Source organism: Chenopodium album, chromosome 21, assembly GCF_948465745.1.
Source record: "Chenopodium album chromosome 21, dcCheAlbu1.1, whole genome shotgun sequence".
Lineage (NCBI taxonomy): Eukaryota > Viridiplantae > Streptophyta > Magnoliopsida > Caryophyllales > Amaranthaceae > Chenopodium > Chenopodium album.
In genome coordinates this window covers 12,194,250-12,219,781 of record NC_137854.1, presented here as the reverse complement: position 1 = coordinate 12,219,781, position 25,532 = coordinate 12,194,250, and the positions used below count along the sequence as shown (strand labels likewise).

The 25,532-nt window shown below is 34.0% G+C and overlaps 2 protein-coding genes and 1 pseudogene across 2 annotated transcripts; all 3 read right to left on the bottom strand.

Moving 5' to 3' along the window:
* Positions 1-8,734: 8,734 nt before the first annotated feature.
* Positions 8,735-10,297, bottom strand: LOC145602557 (protein MIZU-KUSSEI 1 pseudogene; annotated as a pseudogene).
* A 2,625-nt stretch (positions 10,298-12,922) lies between these two features.
* LOC145602556 (uncharacterized) lies at positions 12,923-19,431 on the bottom strand. The gene is made up of 9 exons (XM_081658745.1): positions 19,313-19,431; positions 17,191-17,614; positions 16,602-16,674; positions 16,429-16,504; positions 16,222-16,302; positions 15,494-15,627; positions 14,468-14,717; positions 14,244-14,307; positions 12,923-13,762 (listed from the first exon to the last, which is right to left on the bottom strand). The coding sequence occupies exons 2-9, from the start codon at positions 17,534-17,536 to the stop codon at positions 13,275-13,277; spliced, it is 1,512 nt and encodes a 503-aa protein (XP_081514871.1). The 5' UTR covers positions 17,537-17,614; positions 19,313-19,431; the 3' UTR covers positions 12,923-13,274.
* A 4,388-nt stretch (positions 19,432-23,819) lies between these two features.
* Positions 23,820-25,252, bottom strand: LOC145603031 (nudix hydrolase 1-like). Its single transcript, XM_081659160.1, has 2 exons — positions 24,939-25,252; positions 23,820-24,212 (listed from the first exon to the last, which is right to left on the bottom strand). The coding sequence occupies exons 1-2, from the start codon at positions 25,102-25,104 to the stop codon at positions 23,917-23,919; spliced, it is 462 nt and encodes a 153-aa protein (XP_081515286.1). The 5' UTR covers positions 25,105-25,252; the 3' UTR covers positions 23,820-23,916.
* Positions 25,253-25,532: the final 280 nt, after the last annotated feature.

Below are 25,532 nucleotides of genomic sequence, written 5' to 3'. Positions count from 1 at the left end.
GCTGTGACATTGAGCATACAACATACCCCTTTTACATTACTTGGTCATCGTAGGGTTTTATAAAGCTAGGGTAAGAAAAGGTACATAAATATATATATTGGCAGAATTTTTTTTTATCAGCACAGAAATGTAACAAGCTAATTAAGGGATGGACGAAACATGAACATACGTAACAACATTGTAATAACCAAATAATAATCATCAGACTCAGATAATACGTACAACTTTAGTGGCCACAAGGCCCTTAGGCGCTTGCTGGACATCGAACCGGACCTTTTCACCCTCACGGACGCTTTTAAATCCATCAACTTGGATCGATGTATAATGAAAGAAGATATCGAGACCGCCATCGTCAGGGGTTATGAATCCGTAACGCTTTACATCATGGTACCACTTCACGGTCCCGGTGGCCGCCATTAATTTAGGAAATGATTAAGATTAATCGTGGTGATCGATAGTTTTGAGGGTAAGAATAAAGAGAAGATGATATTATTGCTTGTTGCCTTAGAAAGTAGTACGAGTAATATGATTAAGGGGTTTTATACATACGTAAAGATAATTTGCTGTCAAATACGAGTTTGGACTGCACCCGTCACGAGTGAGTGCAAATCCACCACTTTACAAGACCAAGGAAGTTCCACCTCAAAAACCATATGATAATGAGAGAAGTAGCCTCTTAGCCTTATATAGTGATGGTAACCCTTAAATTCTTTCAATGTGAGATTTCATTATTACTACACTAACCTTTAGTCTTTTTAATTTGGGATAAGAGAATGCTCACATGTAAATTGTTCATAGGCTCAACATTTGTGGCAATAATTTGTAATGGAATAAACTAAAACACTTGACAGGCTATCTTTTAGTGTAAGGTCGTTGGCTCGTTAACCACGTGGGGACAAAAAGTCCAACTAACTACGGTTACATAGTGCAAACTTAGTGCCAAGGCACTACTTAGTGCCAGCCCAACACGATTAGTATATAGAAACACTAATTAGTACTTGATTTTATAAGATCATCCACGATAGACTATATCCCCTTGTAGCTTTGGGTTATCACGTCATTATTTTCAAACTGTATCAATTAAATTACAACCTCCACAATAATTAGCTATTACCTCTTGTAAACAAATATAAAAAGAGGAGGAAAATAAATTATTTAAAAAATTAAATCACATTCAGTTTAATATATTCATTCAAAGTGGACAACGCATGCTCTGCAGCTCTGGGTGTAAACGTGTAGTGAAACTTAAAGCTATCAATTCGGGTATTCAAGTCGGGTTTGTGTCGGGTCAAATTAGGTCTCGAGATAAATCAGGATCAGGTTATGTCGGGTCAATCTAGCTTCAGATCAGGTTCAGGTTCAGGTCTAGTCAATTTCAGATCAAGTTATAACGGGTCATTCACCTTTTCGGATGTAGGTCGGGTTCAATTCGAGTTAAAGTCAGATCGGGTTTAATTTCAGGTTCGGGTTGTGTTGAGTCAGGTTTGGATGGGTTAACAAGATGGTACATTCGGGTTCGGGTTAGTATTTAGTCAGGTTCTGGTTCAAGTTCAATTCTTATAAATATCGATGTGGCCAAGTTGAACTATATAATTACATAATTTGATCAAGCATCATCAAGATGTTATTAAACCTATATACGAGTAAATAGTAATAGAGAACAAAAGTTATATAAGCTGAACAAAAGATTTTATTAAATCGGATTGAGGGTTTACAGAATTATACCAGTATATAAGTTGAATAAAAGGTATATAAAATTTTATTATACCTTCCATGACTCGGGTTCATATTTTAATTGGGTAGGGTACTACTTCACGTTCGGATTGTTTTCGGGTCGGATTAAATCGGTTGACGGTTACTATCAGGTTAGGGGCAGGTTTCAAGTCATAAAGTATTGGTCCAAACGAGTTTTCGGTTAAGATCAGGTTCAGGTAGACATGAGTTTACGAAATTGGTGCAAGTTGTGAACAGGTAAAATGACCGTTTAAGGGCCTATTGAATGATTCCACCGACCTAATTTGACTCCCGGAAAATATTAGGGACCATGTAAACATCTCGGCAATTTTTATTTCCGGATGAAAAAGGTCAAAAAATTACAAAATTAAAGGCTAATCCACGCTTTTTGAGGAATTTAATGTTTGGGGGTCCGGTTGTGAAAAGCTTTGAAACACTAAGGAATACATCTTGGGGTCATATAATGATGTTTGAAACCACATATGATCATTATATGTTGTCATAAACGTCAGTGGTAGGTTTGAGTTTACGAAATCGGTGCAAGATGCGAACGGGTAAAATGACCGTTTAAGGGCATATTGGATGGTTCCACCGACCCAATTGGACTCCCGGAGGGTATTAGGGACCATGGTAAAGACCTCGGCAATTTTTATTCCAGGGCGAAAAAAAAGTCAAAAAATTACAAAATCAAAGGCTATAATCCACGCGTTTTGAGGAAATTTTGAGGTCTCAAGCCCCTATGGCGAAAAGTGTTGAGACCCTAGGGAATATATCTCGGTGTCATATAACGCCGTTTGAAAAATTGAAACCATATATAATCATTTTATGTTGTGATAAACATATGTGGTAGGCTTGAGTTTACGAAATCACTACAAGTTCTGAACAGGTAAAATGACCGTTTAAGGGCTTATTAAATGGTTCCACCGACCCAATTTGACTTCTGGAGAATATTAGGGACCATAGTAAACATGTCGGCAATTTTTATTTCCGAGCGAAAAAAAGGTCAAAAAATTACAAAATTAAAGGCTATAATCCACGCTTTTTGAGAAATTTTGAGGTTTCGGAGCTCGGTGGCTGTTGTGAATATTTCAAGCATCATGATCCCAAACTTGAACCCCACTGTGATCATACACTAAAGTACGGTGACGTTCCAAAGGGAAAGAAAAGAGAGCAAAAGAGTCGTCAACAAGTTTTAGGAACTTGTAAACCCAAAAGACAATCCAAAAGGACCATCAACTCCATAAGGTCTTGAACCAAATAGGGTTCGGGGATGAAGGTACGAATCCAATCTACAAAAGAAAGGACCCGCCCTATAAAATAGGTCTCTACTTTGTTCTGCTCGTATTCATGTGCGCTTTTCGAATAACATACAAACATTATATTGAACCTACCCTGTTTATCTATGTTGGTTGAATATTAACGCACAAATAAGACTATTATTGGCGATCATTTGAGTTAAAATCACATTAGCCTAAACCAAATTATTAATTATCTTATTAAGCGTGATTTCAAGTACAAATTCTCTTTAGCAAGCATAAAAGGTGTGATCAAGCAATAACAATAAATATATCAAGCAATATAATAATAAGAAATAATAAATAACCATAATAATCATAATATAGTCATAATCATGATAAGGCATAATAAACCTTAATAATAATAGCAAGATCCTAGGCATGATACTAACGAGATTAATAACAATTCCCAGCATGTCACTAAGCGATAAAGATCAAAGCTTTCAGTCTAACATGGTACTAACATGATATTAGAAAGAGTAAAGACATCCTAAACATGATACTAGAAAGCATAAAATAACATCCTAACATGATACTAGAAAGCATTAAAAGCATCCTAACATGATACTAGGAATTAATCAATAATAAACATGTTTTTTACATTGTGAAAGAAATAGAGAGTAAGCTAATCTACTTACTTTGAAGCCTCGTACCTCTTTCTAATAACAAAATACACAAGTTAGTAAACTTCAATGAAAATAATAAAGAACAATTAAAGAATTAAGTTAAAATCAAATTAAATAAAGTTTTGACTAGATTTGGACCAAACCCTCAGAAAATATCAAACCTTGCACGTCTAGGGCGAAGGCAACTTCGAACTTGGCTAAGAGACTCTAAGTCTTGTGAATGCGGAATTGTGTTTAGGAGGTTGGTTTAGAAAGAGAAAGAAAGAATTAAGCTATATTGCTTAGAGAGAGAATAGAGAGAATTGATGATGAGAGTTGATGAAAGTTCATAGTTGATCAAAGTTGATTATAGTTGATTTTAGATGGTTGATGAATAAAAACGGAGGTCGAGGAATAAGAAAAGAAATCCGAATTCAAATCGAAATAAAACTCGTAGACAGCAGTTTTTAAGAATTTTGTTTTTATCATATCTTTTGATCCAGAAGTCCAAATAAGTCATATAATATGTAGTTGGAAAGCTCTTGAAGTCTACTTTCTAATGCAATTGGAATCAGATTAAAATCTTTTGTAGATAAAAAGATATGGACGAAATAGTAGGACGGTGTCAGTTTTGGATAGAGTTTTGTATTTCTTTAACATCTTTTTCGTTATAGCTCGGAATTATTATTATAATATATCATTGGAAAGATAATTTCAAGATCTATCCAACCATATAAAATTTGGATAAAATATATGAGGCACGAAAATAATATCTGACTATCTTTGAACATGTTTAAATTCGAATAGAATTAGGAAAGTTTTAAAAAAGGAAAGTTTATATTCAAATCAAATTCCATGATCTTATCTTTTCAAAAAAGGATAATTAAGATATTTTAGAAACTTATAGAAGATTCTAATCAATCCTAATTAGTTTAGGAATAGGATTAAACCTTTGGACCCTCCTCATGATCATTGGGTCGTAGGTAAAATCCGGTTTGGGCCCAGTTTAGTATTTTGGCCATAACTTCCTCATTATTCATCGGAATTGGGCTTATAATATATCGTTGGAAAGGTCTTTTAAAGCCCCATCCAACTACACCATTATTGGACCCTTATAATGGACCAAACTAAACTGGATTGGACGTTTTTATAAAATAGAATTGGTTTTCAAAACAAGAAAGAAGGATTTTAATAAAAACTAACCGCAACACTTGACTTTTCACACTTTCACCTTGTTCGATTATGGTTTGACGTGACAGGTATTCATCACTGGGTTTGGTTTTGGGGAGACACAAATGAGTGTCTACAGTGGCGAAAAGCCTTGAGACCGTAAGGGGTACATGTCGGGGTCATATAATCCGTTTGAAACAACATATGATCATTATACGTTGTCATAAACGTCCGTGGTAAACTTGAGTTTACGAAATCACTTCAAGTTGTGAACGACTAAAATGACCTTTTAAGGGCATATTGGATGGTTTTAGCGACCTAATTGGACTCTTCGAGGGTATTAAGGACCATGGTAAACATCTAAGAAATTTTTATTTCCGGGTGAAAATAGGTAAAAAAAATTACAAAATTGAAGGCTATAATCCACGCCTTTTGAGGAAATTTTGAGGTTTCGGGGCACGGTGGCGAAAAATCTTGAAGCCCTAAGGGATACAACTTAGGGTCATATAATGCCGTTTGGAACCATATATGATCATTATATGTTGTCATAAAAGTTCGTGGCAGACTTGAGTTTACGAAATCCCTGCAAGTTGTGAATGGGTAAAATGACCGTTTAAGGGCATATTAGATGGTTCCACCGACCCAATTGTACTCCCATATGGTATTAGGAACCATGGTAAAAATCTTGGCAAGTTTTAGTTCCGGGCGAAAAAAGGTCAAAAAAATTACAAAATTGAAGGCTATAATCCACGCTTTTTAATCAAAATTTGAGGTTTCGAGGTCCGATGACAAAAAGCCTTGAGACCCTAAGGGATATATCTCGGGTTCATTTAATTCCCTTTAAAACCACATATGATCATTATATGTTGTCATAAACGTCCGTGGTAGTCTTGAGTTTATGAAATTGGTGCAAGTTGCGAACGGGTAAAATGACCATTTCAGGACATATTGGACGGTTCAACCGACCCAATTGGACTCTCGGGGGGTATAAGGGACCAATGTAAACATCTCGGCAATATTTATTTCAGGGCCAAAAAAGGTAAAAAAATACAAAATCGAAGGCTATAATCCATGCTTTTCGAGGAAATTTTGAGGTTTCGGGGCCCGGTGGCGAAAAGTGTTGAGACCCTAAGATATAAATCTCGGTGTCATATAATGCCGTTTGAAATCATATATGACCATTATATTTTGTCATAAACGTCCGTGGTAGGCTTGAGTTTACGGAATCACTAGAAGTTGTGAATGGTTAAAATGACTGTTTAAGGGCATATTGGATGGTTCCACCGACCTAATTGGACTCTTGGAGGGTATTAGGGACCATGGTAAACATCTCGATAATTTTTATTTTCGGACGAAAAAAGGTCAAAAAATTACAAAATTGAAGGCTATAATCAAGGCTTTTTAAGGAAACTTTGAGGTTTTGGGGTCGGAGCCTTTACGTCACCGGATAATGGTCATATATGGGTCCACGCAATATAATATGATCCCGGGATTCATCCCGTAGTGTTTCGTGAAATTCCAACACCAGCTCTCGACACCTCCTAAATCGCTCCGATTTCGTGTATTATAGTAGAGTTGTCGATTCGGGTATTGGGTTAGGACAAATCATGTCCCGGGTTAAATTAGGATCAAGTTATATGTCGGGTCAATATAGCCTTATATTAGGTTCAAGTTCGGGCCGGATTAATTTCAGTTGAGATTATTCTGGGTCGTTCACTTTTTCAAGTATATGTCGGGTTCAATTTGAGCCAAATTCAGATCGGATTCAATTTCAGGCTCGGGTTGTGTGTGAGTCAAGTTTCACCCCATTGTCCGGGTACAGGTTGGTTTCAGATCATTGCCGGTTCAGGTCGAGTTCTTGGGTCGGGTCATTTTTTGACAGCTCTAGTGAAACAAAAAAATGTAGAGTTATGTAGTTTCACCAAAATTTTATAACTTTTGTAACTCCACATTGATAAGCTACTAGCTCCAATTATTCAGAAATTACAAACAAGAACCTATATAACAAAGTTTTCCCTGCAACACTGACAGAGTAATCCCTATATAACTAAATAGCCCCTATAATATCACCCAAATATTTCAAGGTGGTTGGCCACACCGTGTGTCAGCACGTGAGAAATAATTAGGGATGATTTTCTATTTCCTCTAAATAAAAGGGATGAATAATGGAATAGTTTTTGGTACAAAATTAGAGTATTTGGGTACAATAAGAAAGGATAGTTTTGTTCAAAAAAATATGATAAAATAGGAAAGATTATAAACCTACACAATTTATTTTATTTTATTTATTTATTTAGTTATTTTGAACAGACCTACACAATTATTTGAAACACACTAATTATATTTGTTTAAGAACCTTGTATCTAATTTGGGCTTTCCACCATTAGGCCTATAGCGATCGTCCCTCCTGCCGTTCCCTATATACGGGCCTTTCATATATGAGCACCATACCAAAATAACTGAAACTTCAAAGTAATGTTGGAGTTAGATCAAAATGATGGATTTAGACCATGTTTACTTTACCTTTAAAAATTAATATTTAAAGATAATTTCAGTTCAGTAAAAATTAAAAGAAGAAAATCAGTAAAAATAATTTTAGTTTAGCAAAATTACTTTCAATTCAATAAAAATAATTTCAGTTCAGCAAAGATAAAGTGAAGTGGACGAAGCCTTAATCAATTAAACACAAAAGTTTCTGTACAGGTATCTTGAACAAATTTATGCCAAAGTTATCTACAATCTAAATAACCCATAAAATGCCAAATTGTTAGGTTTATGTCCCAAATTACTTAAGCCCATTTCCTAAAGTTAGTGCTTCTTACTCGTACACATGCTCCACTCTTGAAGTATCTAACAAATGCATGGATTTTATAACGAGGAAAACCAAATTGCAGAAACAAATTAATTAAAAGGCATTAATCCACACGAAGGCTTATTTATATACTTCATCTTTTGATTGCTTTCCATTTTACTCAGCAGCAATAATTTGACAGTTGTTACTTTTCACATATTTCTTTTTGACAATCTTTAATGATTGATAAGTAGGGAAAATATAGTCGAGTAAAATCTTGTTAAATTTTTCTAAATGTTCATTTTCATAATATCAATCTTTTAATTAATTTTTGTTAATCATCGTTAAAGCTATCATTTTTTTTTTTGAAACCATATCATGTTTGAAATTATGCATTAATAAATGGAGTACTTATTGAATGTACAGTAGTAAGAAACTAAGAAAGTATTTTGAAACATCCCTCACCTAGCTATCCTAATTACTCCGTAGTATTTTGAGAATTCATGGTTTTAATACTGAGAAATTCATGATTTAAAGTGAGTACTCCGTAAAACTTTTAGTTACAAAGATAATATTATCCAAAATTAATTTCCGTTGAAATTTAGGGTGTTTGAACTACTACTTCCATTTCAAATAATTTGCAATGATTTGATATAAAGTGTGAGTAGATTATGTCTAACATTACAATAATTTAACACGGAGGTAGTATTATTATCTAGAACAATCTTCACCAAAGCTTTAGAATAAAACAAAAATTGCAATTGCAATGAAGTAGTAATACCACTAAACTGAAAACGAAGAGGTTGCACGCGGACCAGCCTTGTCAAAGATATGAAGCAATTTACGATAAAATTGGTCTGCCACCAACTCCCAAGATTCATTTCAAATCTCTCTCGAAAATTCCTTCAATGTCACTCACCAAACTAGGTGGATATTTGTTATAAGATTGCCTTACTTTCTCACTTTGATTTGTTACTTAGTTCGATAACTTAACTCCACTTTAACATCCCACAAAAAAAGACAACTTCAATAGTTCAAATGTTCAATGCACAACAAGTAAAAACTACTAGTAAAAAAGTTTCTTTCAAAAAAAAAAAAAAAGTGAATATAAGCGGATATTCCACTATTTTTATCTCCACTTATTAATGTTGTATACAACGAGTGTATTTAATTCGAGCAAATTACTAAAGATAATGCGTGAACTGAAATCAATTACAAATAAAAACACGAAAATAGAATAATCATTATAATAGTAGAGCTACCATAGATTTCATTGAAAAGGGGCTACAAAATGAAGCTATACATACTCAAAATAACAAGATCCAACCAAGATGGCCAATGATATGAATTTAGTATATAACAAATCCCAAAATGAAATAAACTTGATGATCCAAGTCTATTTTTTTAAACCTTAGATTATACATATAATAAGAACAACATTTCATTTCATTTCATATCTCCAAAAACATTATTAATCCGAATATATAATCCCTAATGTTTATACCAAATTCATGCATGACCAAAAAAGCCTCAAACTCGTAGCAAATAAACACTTAACTCAGGCCCCCCATTTCCATCAGGGTTCATCATATAGAATGCCTCAGAATCCTTAGACCCAACAATCCTCTCAAACTTAGCCCTCATATACATAAGCTCACCCTCCGCCTTTGCACGGCCGTGTTGACCACCACCTCCTCCACTACCATCACTACTATCCCCATCATCCTCGCTACCGCCTTCCCTAGGCAAAACACCAGCCCCCATCGTAATCGGCCCGATAGACCGCAACACGCGCCACTCGTGCGGTCCACACTCCCTCCTCATAGCATAACCACACTTTTTCCCATTACAATAAGCCCTCCAAAGTGGCTCCTCCAACAACTTCACCCCTTTTTTATCCAACTTTTTATCACATTCCAATGCTACCCTCACCAACCCTGAAGCCATCTCCCTCACAAGAACACTAGTCGGAGTCGAAAGCTCGATGAGAAAAGCCGGTGTCGTCTTCGGATCATCTTGAAACGCAATGTGAACGTGGCCACGTCTAAACCCAAATAACGTACCAACAACCTTCGACCCAAGAGTCGTGGCAGAAGGATTATTACTATTATTATTACTATTACTATTACTATTATCTCCGGACTTATTATGACTTAAAGTCCTAGTAAAAAAAGACGTGAACTTAGAAACGGAAATCTTGTTCTTGTTCTTAGTCTTCTTAGGGACTAAGACACAAGACTTAATCGTCTGCTCAACCTCGTTATCATTTGTATCACTCGATAACATGTTAAAAGTAGTACCTTCAGAAGGAAGACTCGAAAAAGAACGAAGAATTCCTTCTTCATCATTACAATCTTCTTCATTAAGAAGATCTTCGGGTTTCTTCCGCCAATTGAAGTATCTTCTAGAGAAGGAGAAGGATGCTTCTCCAGGAGTTTTCGACGACATAATCGTCCTCATCTTTGTTAATACCCTTAGAATTGAATAACACAACGAAAGTATTGCACTATTATGAGAAATTACAATGGAAGTGGAGAATTTGTAGGTGTTACTTAGGTAGTTTATAAGGAAAATAAAAATGTAAGTGAAAAAAAAGAAGTGAATGAAGGTGAGCAACCACCACCTAACAGAAAAGAGAAGAGGAGACAATTAGAAAAAAGAGGACAATTTTTTAGAAAAACAGTGGACTTTTATAGAAGAGAGAGAAAATTAAAAAGAAAGAAAAAAGAGTTGAAATAAATTCAGGAAATAGTAAGATTGAAGGAGACAAATTAAAGGGACCCAACAAAGAAAAAAGTCTAATGTTTCTATTTCAATAGTTTATGCTACTACAGTAGTGTTGTATACTTCGTATGATAGTATTAGCTGTTTTTATGTAGCTTTTGTTATATTGATAGATCTGCCAAAAATAAAAGTCATAAAAAGGGACATGTTTAAGCTTTTGTCTATTAGAAGATCTACAATGTCAGTCTGATTAGGTGTTGAAGAAAAGGGCAATGTTTATTGGTTTTTTTGTTCTTATCTTAAAGGTTCGGATTACATATTTACATGTTATGATTCTTTTTACAGTATCTTGGGATAGATGCTTGTGAAGGCAATCATACACACCAAAACTTGTTACGGAGTACTCGTATGTATTAAGCCTTGTTTTTTAGGACTTATTTTCAATTTAACACGATATGAGAAATATATTGCACTCTATTACGAAGGAAATTATTATTGTATGACACTTTACTAGAAGAGTAAACTTGAAATTTCAAGATTAAGGGCATACTCTCATTGACCAAACTGAACTTATTAGAGTTGAACTGAACTGAACTGAAAATAATGTGAAGAGAATATGCCCTAATCATCATACATTCGTACTAGAGCATAACTAGTTACATCATTAAAACAAGTAACCGATAAAAAGGTAATTCAAAACAGTGAAAACACCACAACTTTTCTCATATATAAAAACAAATGCTTATTTACATATACAATAAGAAAGGTTGTTGATTAACAATAGCATAATTTGATCTATAAAGTTATGTACTCTGTAATACTTTTAAGTCGAGTTGAATCTTGCTTAATAGGACTAATTAACATTTCAAAAATCAAGTTCAAGCTCGAGCTAATCTCATCCAAATTCAATATAGAGTAAATCGAGTTCAAACAGCATACAAGATGATTCTTTCTTAATATGCATGCCTCAATTCACTATCACTCCCACAATCCTACTCAATCAAGTTTGAAAAATTAGCACCCTATACCAGCCACAAGTCATAAGCAGAAATTTAAGGAAGAAAAAGATAAAAAGACAAAAAAAATAAAATTGACTAAAGATACTTGACTTACATTGGAAAATGGCTAAAACCTACAAAAAGAGCAGGTAAAAACACACCAAAACCATACCCACCATCAATAACAGACTCCCAAATTTTGATTATCCCAAAATTAATCCCAACATTAGTTACCAGTAATTAGCAGTAATATTACAGTATAACTAACCTCTAATGATACCAAAAAAAGGTCCACAAACAAGAAACATGAAGCACTAATGCACGTATATCAATAATGACTAACCCACTTGATTGTTGTCTCCTCTTTTCCTTGTTTTCCTCTATCTTTTTTCTTCTTGTGTTATTATTAACTTGATGCAATTTAATCATGCACTAGGAGTATATGCTATTCTTTGAGCCACAAGCTATGTTTTTTTCTCTCTCCTAGGTCGGCGTTTCTTGAAGCTTTTTACTAAAGGATCATAGCTTTTCGAACACCAAATCAGAATTACCCATTTTATAATTATACATTTTGTTACTTTATCAATAAATTTATCATTGATCTTTAACATGTTTTCACTATGTGAAAAGTTATTAAAGTCATTACTGTACTTTTCATCAACGAGGATTTTTTTATTGTTAGAATGTACTTGTTTCATTTTTAAAAAACTTGCAAACACTTAAACTAAAAATGTGAGAGTTTTTGCTTAAAATGTTACAATATTTTAAAACGGAGGAAATGTACAACACTTAGGGTTCATCCATAACTATATTATGTGAGATCAGCCAAAAGTCGGTCATTAGACTCCCATGACAAATGACCTGTTCTCTTCAACTTAATTTCAATTCAGTTCAACTCCAATCAGTTCAGTTTAGTTTCTAATTTTCTTCTTTCATAAACAATTTATATTAGACTCCAATCAATTCAGTTCAGTTTAGCTCAATAAATCAAAACAGGCCCTTAATTTTGCAAATTAACAACCCACATAATGCACTGATAAATTGATGGTCCAATAGAGAATTTAGTATGAAAATCTACAAAATACATTATGCACATTCTGAAAGGAGTTTTATACAAAAACACCAACAAAAAGAATACTATATATATGAAAAGTACTTTAAAAGAAAATAAAAGTTGTTTACCCACAAACAATTTAATAAATTAAGCTCTTAATAAAACATGAAGTATATAATAAATTACGAATGAAGGATCCAAGGTGATCATTTGGCGGTGACGACCATCAAATGCACCCCACATGTGCTAGATATACATACGTAACAATGGTCAATTTTCGTTGATTTTAATGGTCATAATAATTATTATTATAACTGTGAATAGTTTGATGACCACATAATATAATAAACTAGCACTAAAACAAGTACAAAATTTTTTAAAAAATTAAAAATAAAATCAAACAAACAACGGTCATGCGTAAAAAATACAAAATTATGGGGCCAGAACAAGTTCACAGATGACCTAACTGTAGATCAAGAGAACCAACCACCATTAAAGCAGTTAGCACTTCTGGGTGAACCCACTTATCGTTGAGCATACACACATGACCATACCAAACCAAGTTGTACCATAAAATAAGTTAAAATATTGATGACATAACATGAACCAACTAAGTTTAAGTACATCCATGATTTCATATCATACATAACAGGTAAATTGGGATATCCTACTTCGGGTAGAACTGTTGATGGATCGGAACTTACTCAGAAAAATTGCATCGCTTGATAATTGATGGATCTGCTACGTCATTCTCAGTGAGCAAGATTAATTATCATTGACAACGATGACAAACTAATTATTATACACCATCTACCTAGGATAAATTAAATAACTTTCGTAGACCACTTGATTCCTTCTTCCATCTAACTATGCTACCATAACATAGGAAATGTGAGAATGAGTTCAGATACTACCGTAGTTATAATGTAGAAAAGGCCTCTGTGCATCGCCTGGACTCCCGTAACGTGGGCCTCCAGGAACTGAGAGACCTCTCGGGCTGAATGGTTCTCTAGGAAAATAATGATGTGGATTATGAGGCAGGGGTGGACTTAATCCGAGACCAAAGTGAGAATACGGGGGCTCTATGTGATTCCGTGGCCCTGCCAGCCCATACCCACCACGGAAAACCCCATTATTAAGAGAATCTCGAGCATGATTCCATCTGTTGTTTGATTGGTTCCAGGCATGCTCAGGTGCTGGAATTACAGGTGCTGCCCACTTCATTTGATCTGCATTCTCTGGTATGAGGGCATTAATACCAGGAAAATCTACAGTAAATTTCTTTTGGGATTTTCCAACATCTAATTGAAGGTCATTATTCCCATCAAGATTCTGCGTTTCTTCATCACCAAAGATTGAAATTCCTGAAGGCTGGTCCTCTTCATCTTCATCTGATGTAAAATAATTGCAAAAGGATCTTTAAAAAAAATTACATACAGTAGTCTTCGGGTGAATCGGCATGGACTAAGTTCGATATAATCTTTTACTTTCTTTAATCTAAGTGCTCATTTGGTCGCATGTAGAAAGTTAAACATCCCACAAATTTGCTATTTAGAAGAAGTTTTGCTTCCGAAGAAGTGAGCAATATAATTTGCTAGACAGTTAAAATTCCCATGAAAAGTTCTACGTACCTTTGGCCTGTGGGACTAGGTAAACTACATCCACAATTAAGTGGGAGATAGAACTTCCTATGCTCATGCTAACCAAAAAATACTCCTCAAACTTTTACTTCCTAGGAAGTTGTACTTCCCATGGAATTGGATGTCAACCAAATAAACACAAACATAAAAAGTATATAATCTAATCCTAGCATAAGGACATCAATAAAAATAGCTAATTCAAATAGGCATAAATAACTGTATAACTGTTTACCTATGTACCCTGGCGGATATCCAATTTCACGCATCCTATTAAGCCATGGAGGTGGATCAAGCTCCTGTAACACATCAAAAAATACAGAGTAGCTTATTGACCTGAAGCACACTTAATCAGTAAAAAAATATCCTAAGGGCCTTATATGAGCATTCCATAGTTCATTAATAGATTACTACTTTGTATATTACACAAAATTTAACACAAAGAAAGAGTGAGCTCACCCCTAAACCCAGCAACTTCCTTGTTTCAGTTGAAAGAGCACCTGGTTTAAGCCCCTCAAACTTGCCACCAGCAGATTCCTGGTAATACCGAGTTTGGGCACGGGGACGACCATTCTGGTTCTTTTTGATTAAAAATTGCTTGCGGGCATTGGTTACAGCAGCATTATCACGAGGCTTTTTACACTCAGTGAGAGGATGATTATATGAACCACAATTGAAGCAACGAGGAGCTTCACGCATATCTACGATGCTGAAACCACAGGGACAAACAATATTTTCCTTATTTAAATCATATAAATCACAAGCCATAGCCATCAAATAATATTCTTAAAATATGTGTAGCTTTTTATTAACAAACATTGAGTACTCCAATCTGCTAAACAAACTGGTTTCCTAGTCAGATGTTACACGTCAAACAAAATTAATCATACATTTTATTTCCCAAACTTGTGAAAAGAAAAGCTGTCAACAGTAAGCACAATATTCAGCTGTTTTGACTCCAGAGGTTCACAGAAGACGACTGACTAAATAGTCTAAATTCAACAACAATATAGTCTAAATTCAACAACAATATCCAGTATATCACGTCACTAAGAGTACATACCAATATTATATCCACCTTTGAATAAGATATAACTTCAGATACAGAAAAATTCTATCCTAACATATACTTCACGACCTCATGTATTCAAGGGTATGCCAAAGTAATACTTCAGCAGCAGCCTTGTCAAGCACCAAGCTTGTCTACAGTACTATTTTCACATTTAATTTTAGCTCGAATTCTTTAGTTCCCTAGTTCCCTCCTCTCGCCACATTAGACACTGGAAGTACAACATTTATCATAAGATCCTACTTCAGACAAACATAACATATAATCCAAGGGTATGCCATAATACAGCAGCAACATCAAGCATAAAGCATAATGATCAATTTCTTTACTCACTTTTCTACTCACAAAAAGTACTGGAATAACTAAAGTATGTCATAACATCCTACTTCGGCATAAAGGCCTCACTGAATTCTTACCTATCTTCGACATTTCCCCCATCAGATGCCAAACCAACAGCATATCCTCGATCATACAATGGCGAGCAATCATTATTCAAAGATAATGACATTTTCCGTTGCCTTTTCTGGACATGGCCATCCATCGTAAATGACTAGCATCCAAAGGAAAATATATGTTAGGTGAAACCTTATATAAATAGTCAATTTTAGTAACTGAGGATATGCCACTAATTCCTGTACAAGATTGGATTTGTAAATGTCTGCCAAATAAGGCTGAAACTCCAGCAAGATGCTTTTACAGAACATTAAGTTCTTTGAACATGCATGACATGGAAGTTTCTAAATAAAGTAATTGATTCAAATGGCATATGGATAATGAATAAGTTTTATGATCCCATTAAATTTCTAACTGAAAAAAAATTATCAATGGTTGTCACTCAATCTCTAACTAGCAAGTAATAATGACCAAAAAAGCAGCCAAAAAGACAATCCAAAATACTAGAAATACCAGCAGCTATCCAGTTCCAAAATACTGGAACCTCTTCACCTTTACATAAATATCTCCAGAAAAGAGGGGGGAGGGGGTATATCATACGCATCCAGCTAAATGCTTGTTCAAGCATTTTATAGTAACTGAAAGCAAATAAGTCTTTCCTTTAACGTAAATGGCAAGCCTTTAGAAGTCCTACACCAAAACACCTAGGCTTAAAGTTTTAAACTACTTGGACGAGAGAAAGTGAACATACCAATGCCAAAGACTTCTCCGAACCAACATGTAATGCAGGAAAGTAAGTTTCCTCACCAGATTCTAAACAGTAAGCTGGATCCTGAAATGGTCATGCATTCAAGAGGTAGCTGTCAGATCTCAGATGACAAGTGAAAGTAGACCCCCAAGTAAATAAATCAGTTTGATTTGATCATACAGGCCTGATAGTTCAAAGAAAAAAGCTCACCTCAGCCGACATTAAATGTTGAGTGTGCCACTCAGACCACTGATGTAAGAATTCCTCAAGCTTTCTTTTGCTGTGGCTGCAAGATAATAGATCAAAGTTTGAAGGAAAAAGAATGTCAGAACTCAGAAGTAAGAAATGTTGTTCCCGCAAAATTCATAGGCACTTATACCAACCTTGGTAAAGAACTATAAACTACACGAACTGAGGACTCTTTGTTATTGCATTCATCTTCAGTTGTTTTAGAACCTATTAATGGTGATAAACCCTCATTAAAAAAAAAATATGAAATAAGACTAGTGTAAAACAACAAAAAGTATCATACTATTGAATCTCATGGTCAACAACAAAACGAGAAAATATGCTGCAAAATAGCAAAGATTTCATATAATTCAAAAACCATCAATAAAGAAAGTTGGTCAAAACAAATTGCAAAGAATGAACCTCAGATTAACACAAGCTTACTCTGATTTAATGAGCTGAAAACAGGAAGCAATACAATAAGAATAAATTATTAAAAATTATCTTTTTTCTAAGCACAGCAAATTAGGAAAGAAAGCAAAAAGAGCATAGACCCAACATTCACATGAGAAACTATGCATACCATATCAGCTTCCCAATACACTTAAGAATCATGGCATGATATATTAACAGCATAACAAAGTGAGATTATTCCAGGAGACAAGCAGATCTTGCTGTATCATAACATTTTCAACTGGTCCAATTGTTTCAAGCTATAGTACTAAATGATCTGGATGTACTTACCATTGATTTTTTCAGTTCCAAGTTCTTCATTCGCACCAACTAAGGAGCCAATCTCACCATTATTGTTAGATTGAATAACATTCACTTTTGAAAAGTGACCAACTGACAATGTTTCAACCACTTCAGAGCTCTTTATTGGTGGCTGCGAAGTTACATCTTTGTTAATGCCTTTAGCCATATTTTGAGTGCCCTGAATTTCTTTATTTGCCTGTCCTAAATCGTCAATGCTAAAGATGCAATTTTCAACATTATTGGCAGTTGTTTGAGATAAATCAGCATTATCCAAACTTTTCACATCATCTGATCCACTTGAGGTACATCGTTGTAGGACCTCCTGCCCAACCATGCTTGTGGAAAAACCCTTTTTCTTGGAATGTAGCTATATTTCGGAGCTTTAGCGAATGCAATAATTATTTAAAATGATCTGCACATACATTACTTCTATGAGTTCTATCAATTAGCATTTCAAGCCCATAGATTATCAATTGACAATGATAAGGGAAAAAAAAATCAACAATTAATCAGGAACAGTGTAAAATATGAACTACTCCCTTATCCCAAATAAGAGAAACACTTAGTATTTTTGTACATCTCAAAAGGCTTGAAACATATTCTTCTAAATTTTGCATATGTTCGTGCATGGTGTGCTCATACTACTTCATTCCCTTCCTCTGTATAAGGATGACTAGTCAAAGTGTTTTAGTTCATTTGGGACGAAGGGAGAGATATTTATTCCATTCAAGGACCTAATTACCTATACACAAAGTTAAATATCTGTACATTAGTTAAATATTAGAACCGCCTTATAAAAACTGTTTCTCTCTTAAAGTTTTAAACTAAACTATGAAGCTGTGTCATGAATGTCATCCACTAAGGGTAGGTTTTGCAAGTTAAAACGAGAGGAAATAACCTATTGCAGTCTATTATCATACTTCAATTTAAAAGGTAAATTTAAAAGAATCAAATTGGATCAATTAAAGGATGCCTTATAATTAGAATCCTGATTCCATTAAAATGATGCACGTGAACTCGTGAAGAGACAAATCGCTTAGCTTGGCCTAATATTTTACAGAATGCATACCATCCCGGGTAAAAGAACACTAGTCACAAACTAAGATGATTTCCTTCTTATATTAATTCACATAATCAAGCTTACAGGTACACAAATACTTTACAACTTTTGTGTCAAACACTCAAACCACAAGAATCCTTGAACAAAAAAACTATATACATCCGCCATGAAATGCCATATTTCAGTTTACAACAAGCTACCATCAGCCAATATTCAGCTTGATAGTACTTACATCCTTACTTTCTACACAAATTTGAAGCTTTTCAAGTCCAACCCTCCCATCACAAGGATCCTAGCAAATACAACCCTAAAATCAAGTTTTCGACTTCTACTCCTTAAAGACACCGACATTCAACACTACTATTAAGAACATAGCAAACTACATAACCCTCTTTCCACATACTCAAAAAAACACATAGATCTGCCCCTAAATGGCATAAAGTTAAATTCTTCAATATCAACATGCAAATCAACTAAAACCCCTAATCCCTAAATGCAGCTCAATTGGTACCCTCAGCGTCTACCGGGACATACCACATTCATCAATTTAAACTACCCTATATTAACAAAACCCAAGTCAATCAATTGTTCTTCGTAATGATCTTCAATTCCCCATTGCATAAGATTAATACTTAAAAAAACAAATTAACTAAATAAATACATAATTTGCGGATTAAGCCCAAATTGATCAACTTCAGGCTTAATTTTTACTTACTAAAGCATTGTCTTTTTTCCCAAATTCCAAAACCCAATGACACAAAGACAATATTCCTTCCTTCACCGCATAATTCTTCAATAATTGCATTCAATTTTCGTCAAAAATTAGAGCAATTAACGAGCAAAATCTCTCAATTGAACTGATAAAATCATTAATAACACACATAAAAATGCAAGAAATTGCCTAAGCAGAAAATTTTCAAAAAAAAATATATACAACAAATTCGCTGAAACTAATCCTTTTCAATGAAATAAATAAAGTAAAAATTATAAAAATTAGAAGCAATTGCAACCAAAAAGTAGTGAAAGGGAGAGAGAGTAAGTAGAAATAACCTGAGAGTGAAGGGAGTTGAGAAGCAGAGGAGGAGAGAGAAAGTGGTGAAAAGCTTCGGCTAATCGGCTTCGCCCGCCTTTAATAAGTTTCAGAAATCTGTTTTAAGGAAGACGAACAGATTCGATTCGATACGAGTATCTTTATGGGTAGACTTGGCCCATGTCACGTGCTCCTTATTAATTCCGATATGAATTAGAATTCCTATTGTTTTCAAATTTTATGGGAAAATAATCTAATATTTCCTTTTTTAATTTTTTCTCACTCGCAAATTAGTATAATTAATGTTAATTCTGTCCTCAAAAAAAAAAAAAAAAAAAAAAAAAAAAAAATTAATGTTAATTCTTCCTCAATATTTCTTTTTTTAACTTTTTATAGGGTTATGTTTACTTCCTGCGTCCCTAAATTACATTCTTCCTTTCTATTTTTGGTATTCCAAAATTACATTCCTCCTTTCTATTTTTGGTAAGTTTTTTTTAGTAAATTAACTCTCTTTTTCTGTTTTACATTTAATGCTTTCTCACTCATCCTTACCTAATCTCACTCATAATCCTTGTGCCAAATTACAATGAATATGATTGGTTAAAAATTTTCAATTAGGAGCATGTGATTGGTCCTTTTTTTTTGCAAAGGATTGATGACATGGCATGAGTAATAACTACTTTATCTTTGTACTTCCCATTGCATTATCTAATTATTGTTATTTGTCTTATTCTTCCCTCCTTAATTCCCATGTAAATTTCCAAAGAGGAATGTAATTTAGGGACGGAGGGAGTATCATTTTCCTTATAATTAAGCGAAGCCTATTTATTTGGGATTTTGACTTTCACTAACTATTGGGTCAGTCAAGCTTGACCAAATAGTTTGTGCGGCGGAAGAGATGACGATGACGATAAAGACAACGATGACGATGATGACAACAATGGTGGATCTCCTTCTCCTCCTGTAGGTAACGGTGACGATGACGACACCAATGGTGAAGGAGAGAAGCAGGGTCATTCATGGTGGAAGAGGGAGAAATTTTAATTCTTGTCTCGTAATTTTCGAAAAATGCCCAAAAAATCGAATTGGAGCTTTCTTATATGATGTATAATTGTTAAAATTGATTGTCCGATATGATTGTATGTTGAATTGTGAGCATTTTGATAACATATGCATGTATTTTGGTTGAGAAATGAGCAAGTTATGCCATACCCATGACCTTAGTACGAGATCTTCAATGGAGGTTCCACCATTGTTATACATATTATCAAACAAATTATACATATCCCCAAACAAGTTATACATATCCTTTATTAGATGGATGATATCCTCTATTGGCTATATGATATCATGGTTAGATGATATCCTTTATTTGCTACATGATATCATTTATAGTTGTGTCTATGATATCCTTTATTGGCTGAATGATATCCTCTATTGGTTATATGATATAATTGCTGGATGATATTCTCTACTGGCTATATGATATCATCCAGCCAATAGAGGTATCATCTAGCTAATAGAAATATCATTCAGCCGATTAATGATATCATATAGTCAATAGAGGATATCATCTAGCCAATGAAGGGTATCGTCAGCTAATAAATGATATCATATAGCCAATAAATGATATTTTCCAGTTAGTAGAGGATATCATCCAACCAATAGAGGATATCATCCAACTAGTAGAAATATCATCCACCCAATAAAAGATATCATATAGCCAATAAAAGATATAATCCAGTCAGTAGATGCTATCATCTAGCTAATAGAGGATATCATCTTGCCAATAGAGGATACCATGCCGCCAATTGAGGATATTAAAAATCTGCATTTTGTCAGTTGTTTCGTCAGTCCGGACTGACACAATACCTTCTCTTTGACTTTTTAGTTATGAATAATAAGGATAATTTTGACATTTTTCATATTTTGGCTTCTCTCCTCTAGCCACTCTACCACCATCACCAAACCAGACAACCACTAGCACCACCAAACTAAAAGTCATCCCCTGCCGCTCTGACTAGACGATTCCACTTACATGCGCACTAGCAACACCCCGCCGCTTCAACTACACAACCCCACAACTCAATGCCCAACGGTTAGCAAATACCTTTTATTGAAGGGGTTAGTATGGGCCCACTTTACATACTTTGCTACTAGAATGTCTTTTGTTCAGTCGATTGGTTTACCGCCGCAAAGCGGCAATAATATAGGTGGTTGATCGGCGACTCGTAGAGAGAAAGAAAGAGAGAAGAGAAGAGAAAGGGAGTGGTTTGGTCGTGGTGGTAAAGTAGCTAGAGGAGAGAGAAAGAAGGTAGCTGACTAGCTGGTATAAGATGTCAAATTATTTACCGGATTGCCATTGAGATAAACGTCCAAGTCTCTCCGAGAGAAACCCTAGCTCCCTCAAATTTTACTATCTCTGATTTATAACAAACAGAAACTTTTGTGCGCATCTAATTCACAATATTATTATTCAGCTTCCTCCATTTCTAAATAATTGATACAATCAAACTATATTTGATTAAATGTCAATTAAAAAAAAAGTTGATACAGAATTATAATTATAATAAAAATAATTATAATTATAATAATAATTGTTATTATTAATACTTACTATTTTTAATATTATGTATTGATGGATTGTAAAAAATAATAATTATTATTATTAACACTTACTATTTTTACTATTATATTGTATTGATGGATTATAAAAATTATGTGTATTACAAAGATAATAAAAAAATACAGATGCCCTTAATTTTGTATAAAATAGTCAGCAGCCAACATCAATAGTTACCAAACATATTTATTAATAGCCAACTGTCAAACAACTAACATAAAAAGCCAATACAATCAACAGATTAGATGAGCCTAGAGAAACACAATCCATTGCTAGACAATTAAGGCTGTGATCTATTCAAATTTTATGACAACCAAGGTTTTTTAAATTTATGAATAGAAAAGATTTTTTTTTTTTTAAATTGCAAATTATTTGGGTTTGAGATATATGTTCATTTACATAATATTTTTTTTAATAGCTGGTTGTGCTAACAAAGTGGTTTGAATAGCTAGTTGTATTAGCCGGTTAAACTAGCTAGTTGTGTAAAAGTGTTTGGCAAATAGTTGTTAATTATTAACTATTTTGGTATATATAATAACAAAAAGCGTGTTAGCTTGAGAATACGAATGTGTTAACAAGTTTGTGATAATTAACCATTAACAACAGCAAAGAACTAAAATCAAGTAAACAATGAGACAAGGAGAACTAACCGTGGGAAACCAAAGAACCGGGAGAAAAACCAACAAATCCACTATAGAGTATACTTTGATGAAAAAACAATGTAGTTTACAAGCTTTCAAAGCTCAATAAAAGCTCCCCACCCGAAATTATAACACTCTCCCCAACACTCAAACCCTAAGTGTTAGGGCTTTTTTAAATTGAGGCTCTTTCTCTACATATTTCCATTCATCTTATCCTAGTATAATGTCTAATGTAACTACATGTAATGCAAGGCATAATAAACAATCAAACGGACATAGAAGCTTCCATGTTGCAAATAAAACACCACCTGCTGAAACATGGCATGAAAGTTTGGGAAAACCAATCTCAGGTTCGGCCGAACCAAGCACTAGGTTCGAGTGAACTTTCTACGAAGCTTTCGTGGCTTGCTTTTAGGTTCTTTCAGGCGAACCTTCCAATCTTCCATAGGTTTGGGCGAATTCTCTCGAAAGGCAGATAACATTTTGTAAAATAGTTTTAACTTCCTCGTTTCTTGTCGAAAATGAGTTTGTCACCGGTCATTAAAAAGCTATTGGGAGAAGCTTTCACCTCAAACTTAAATTATGTAAAATTCTAGATCTTATAAAGATTTTGAGATATGATCATTAGAAGTCAACCCTTTGACATCCATCATTAATTAACACCGAGCACCTTTATGATTTGAATCATTCTCCACACCTTCTAAACAAAAAGCTCCTATTATGAACTTTTTCATTTTTTTTTTGAAAGAATTATGAGCTTTTTCATTGATGTACTTGTAATTGTTATACTTCGTATATTTCTTGATTAATCTTTGGTTTACTTGATGTAGACCTTTTCTTTTATGATGTTACAAAGTGAACTCTAAGTCACTAAAAAAGTAAAAAAAAAAACATACAAGGTGAACAACCAATGCATTTTCAAGTATTATGTACTCAATAAATAATTATATATTAACTCCAGAATTAACCATATGTCCATATTCAAAATTTACTTTATACTCCTTATATTTAAATCATCAAAATTAATGACCATATATCCTTATCAAGAAATTGTATTAAGTTAGATAAAAGATAAGATGACATTATAGTACTCCGTAGTAGAAAATTAGTAGAGTACAAAAGCACTACTCGTAGTAAAGTAATGCCAAACAATAACCCACATATGGAGTATATGCATACATTGTAAATTTTGTAATCCAAACATGCCACACAAAGTATTATTCAATCTTAATTTTACCATATGTTCGATATATTTTTAGCACAATGAAAACTGGCCAATATCATGTCAAACACGAACACCACCTGTTATCCAAATCACTAGCTCTTACAAAATAAGTAGGTTTACATAATAATCGCAATACTAGGTAGGAATGGGATTGAACCCGCTATTGACCATTTTCTCAAGAGGCCAAAAGAGTGGTTGAGGAAGATTGTCCCAGTCATACCAATCCCAACCATCACATTTCTCAGGCTCTAAGTTCTGAGGAACTTGATCTGAATTTGTTAGGGACGAACGCAGGAAGATGGTGACATAGTGTAAAGGCTTAGGCCCTTCAACAAAGAGGTTGTTGGTCACAGTTAGTAACTCTGTTGTTCCTATTTCTAACCCTGTTTCTTCCTTCACTTCTCTTGCTGCACATTCCTCAAAGTTTTCCCCTGAAATTATTGGATTCATTATTACATTAAAATTTCATATTGATTAAGATAATTTATGGTTCGATTCAAATAGATGATATTCCGTGGTACTCAATTTTAATTGATGATCATGTATTACAATGAAAAGCATATAGGTACCATATCAAATCTCACTAACTTATCCTACGAGTAACAATTTTCTTTTATAGTAATCAGATTCACACAAAACTAAGACCAAATCAATGAGACATCTAAAGTAGAAATATGAATCAACATAAGTGAGACGGAGTAAGTAATTATTGCAATATGAAAAAAGTACGTATTATATTTATGTGCTTTAACCGAACAATTTTTGGATGTAACCCCAAAAATTTGTAGTCTCTCCATCGTAAAATTACTGCAAGATTTCAGTCCAAATTCATAAATTTCAATCTTAATGTTGTAACTAGTTTGAAATGGATTGAATACATGTAATTGTATTTGAATCAAACCACTTGAAAATTAAAATGACAAGCATACTCATTAGTCATTACATAACACTATAAATGAACCGCTGACAAATTCTCTCCACATTGGAAAATTTCAAATTTCTAATGGCAAAAAAAAAAAAAAAAAAAAAAAAAAATCACATAGTAATGAAGCAATTCTGGCAGCACAACATTGACGAACAACAACTACATAATAAAATATAAAAAAAAGTGAAAAAAAAAGAAATGCAATATATAAGAGAGAGAAATAGTGAGAGACCAAACTCAAGATTACCGCCGGGAAGAGCAAAGGTGGAGTTACCGACGGCAGAGCGACGCCGTCCCAGCAGCACTTTCTTTCCATTTAGTAAGAATACAACCACCGCCACTTTCGGTTTCGCCGCCTTATCATCGGTTGTTGCTACGCTGCTACTCGCTTTGCTCATCTTTTTTCCGATTCGTCTTAACTCTTGATCTTTCACGGTCCTGTGAATTTGGGGAGGGATGTCCGATGTTGACCGGGAAGTACTTGTAACTCACCTTTTAAAGTCCTTTATTTTTTTCTTTTTATTTTATTTTATTTTTCTAAGTACGGAGTACTTGTTTGGCAAGGCAATAATGGTTTGACACTTTGACCCCTTTTAATTATTTGCTCCAAAGTTTGACTCATTTTATACTACCTCCGTTTATTATTATGTGCAACTTTTACTATTTTTGTCCGTTTGCTATTAAGTGCAACTTTCTATTTTATTTCTATTTTTAGTATCAAAAAAGTAATGATTTTACGATTTTACCCTTACTTAGGAAATCTGATTTTTTTTAATTTTGCCCTTATTATCTTAAGATCTAACATTAACCTAAACTAATCTAATTA

What these genes read in the sequence shown, in the direction of transcription:
- LOC145603031 (XM_081659160.1), bottom strand. Translation starts at nt 25,104, where the DNA reads ATGAGCAAAGCGAGTAGCAGCGTAGCAACAACCGATGATAAGGCGGCG. An exon ending in CGGCGGTAATCTTGAGTTTG is followed by an intron (nt 24,213 to 24,938) that starts GTCTCTCACTAT and finishes CAATAATTTCAG; the next exon opens with GGGAAAACTTTGAGGAATGT.
- LOC145602556 (XM_081658745.1), bottom strand. Translation starts at nt 17,536, where the DNA reads ATGGTTGGGCAGGAGGTCCTACAACGATGTACCTCAAGTGGATCAGAT. An exon ending in AACATTTAATGTCGGCTGAG is followed by an intron (nt 16,303 to 16,428) that starts GTGAGCTTTTTT and finishes TGACCATTTCAG; the next exon opens with GATCCAGCTTACTGTTTAGA. An exon ending in CGGAGAAGTCTTTGGCATTG is followed by an intron (nt 15,628 to 16,221) that starts GTATGTTCACTT and finishes TTTGGATGCTAG; the next exon opens with TCATTTACGATGGATGGCCA.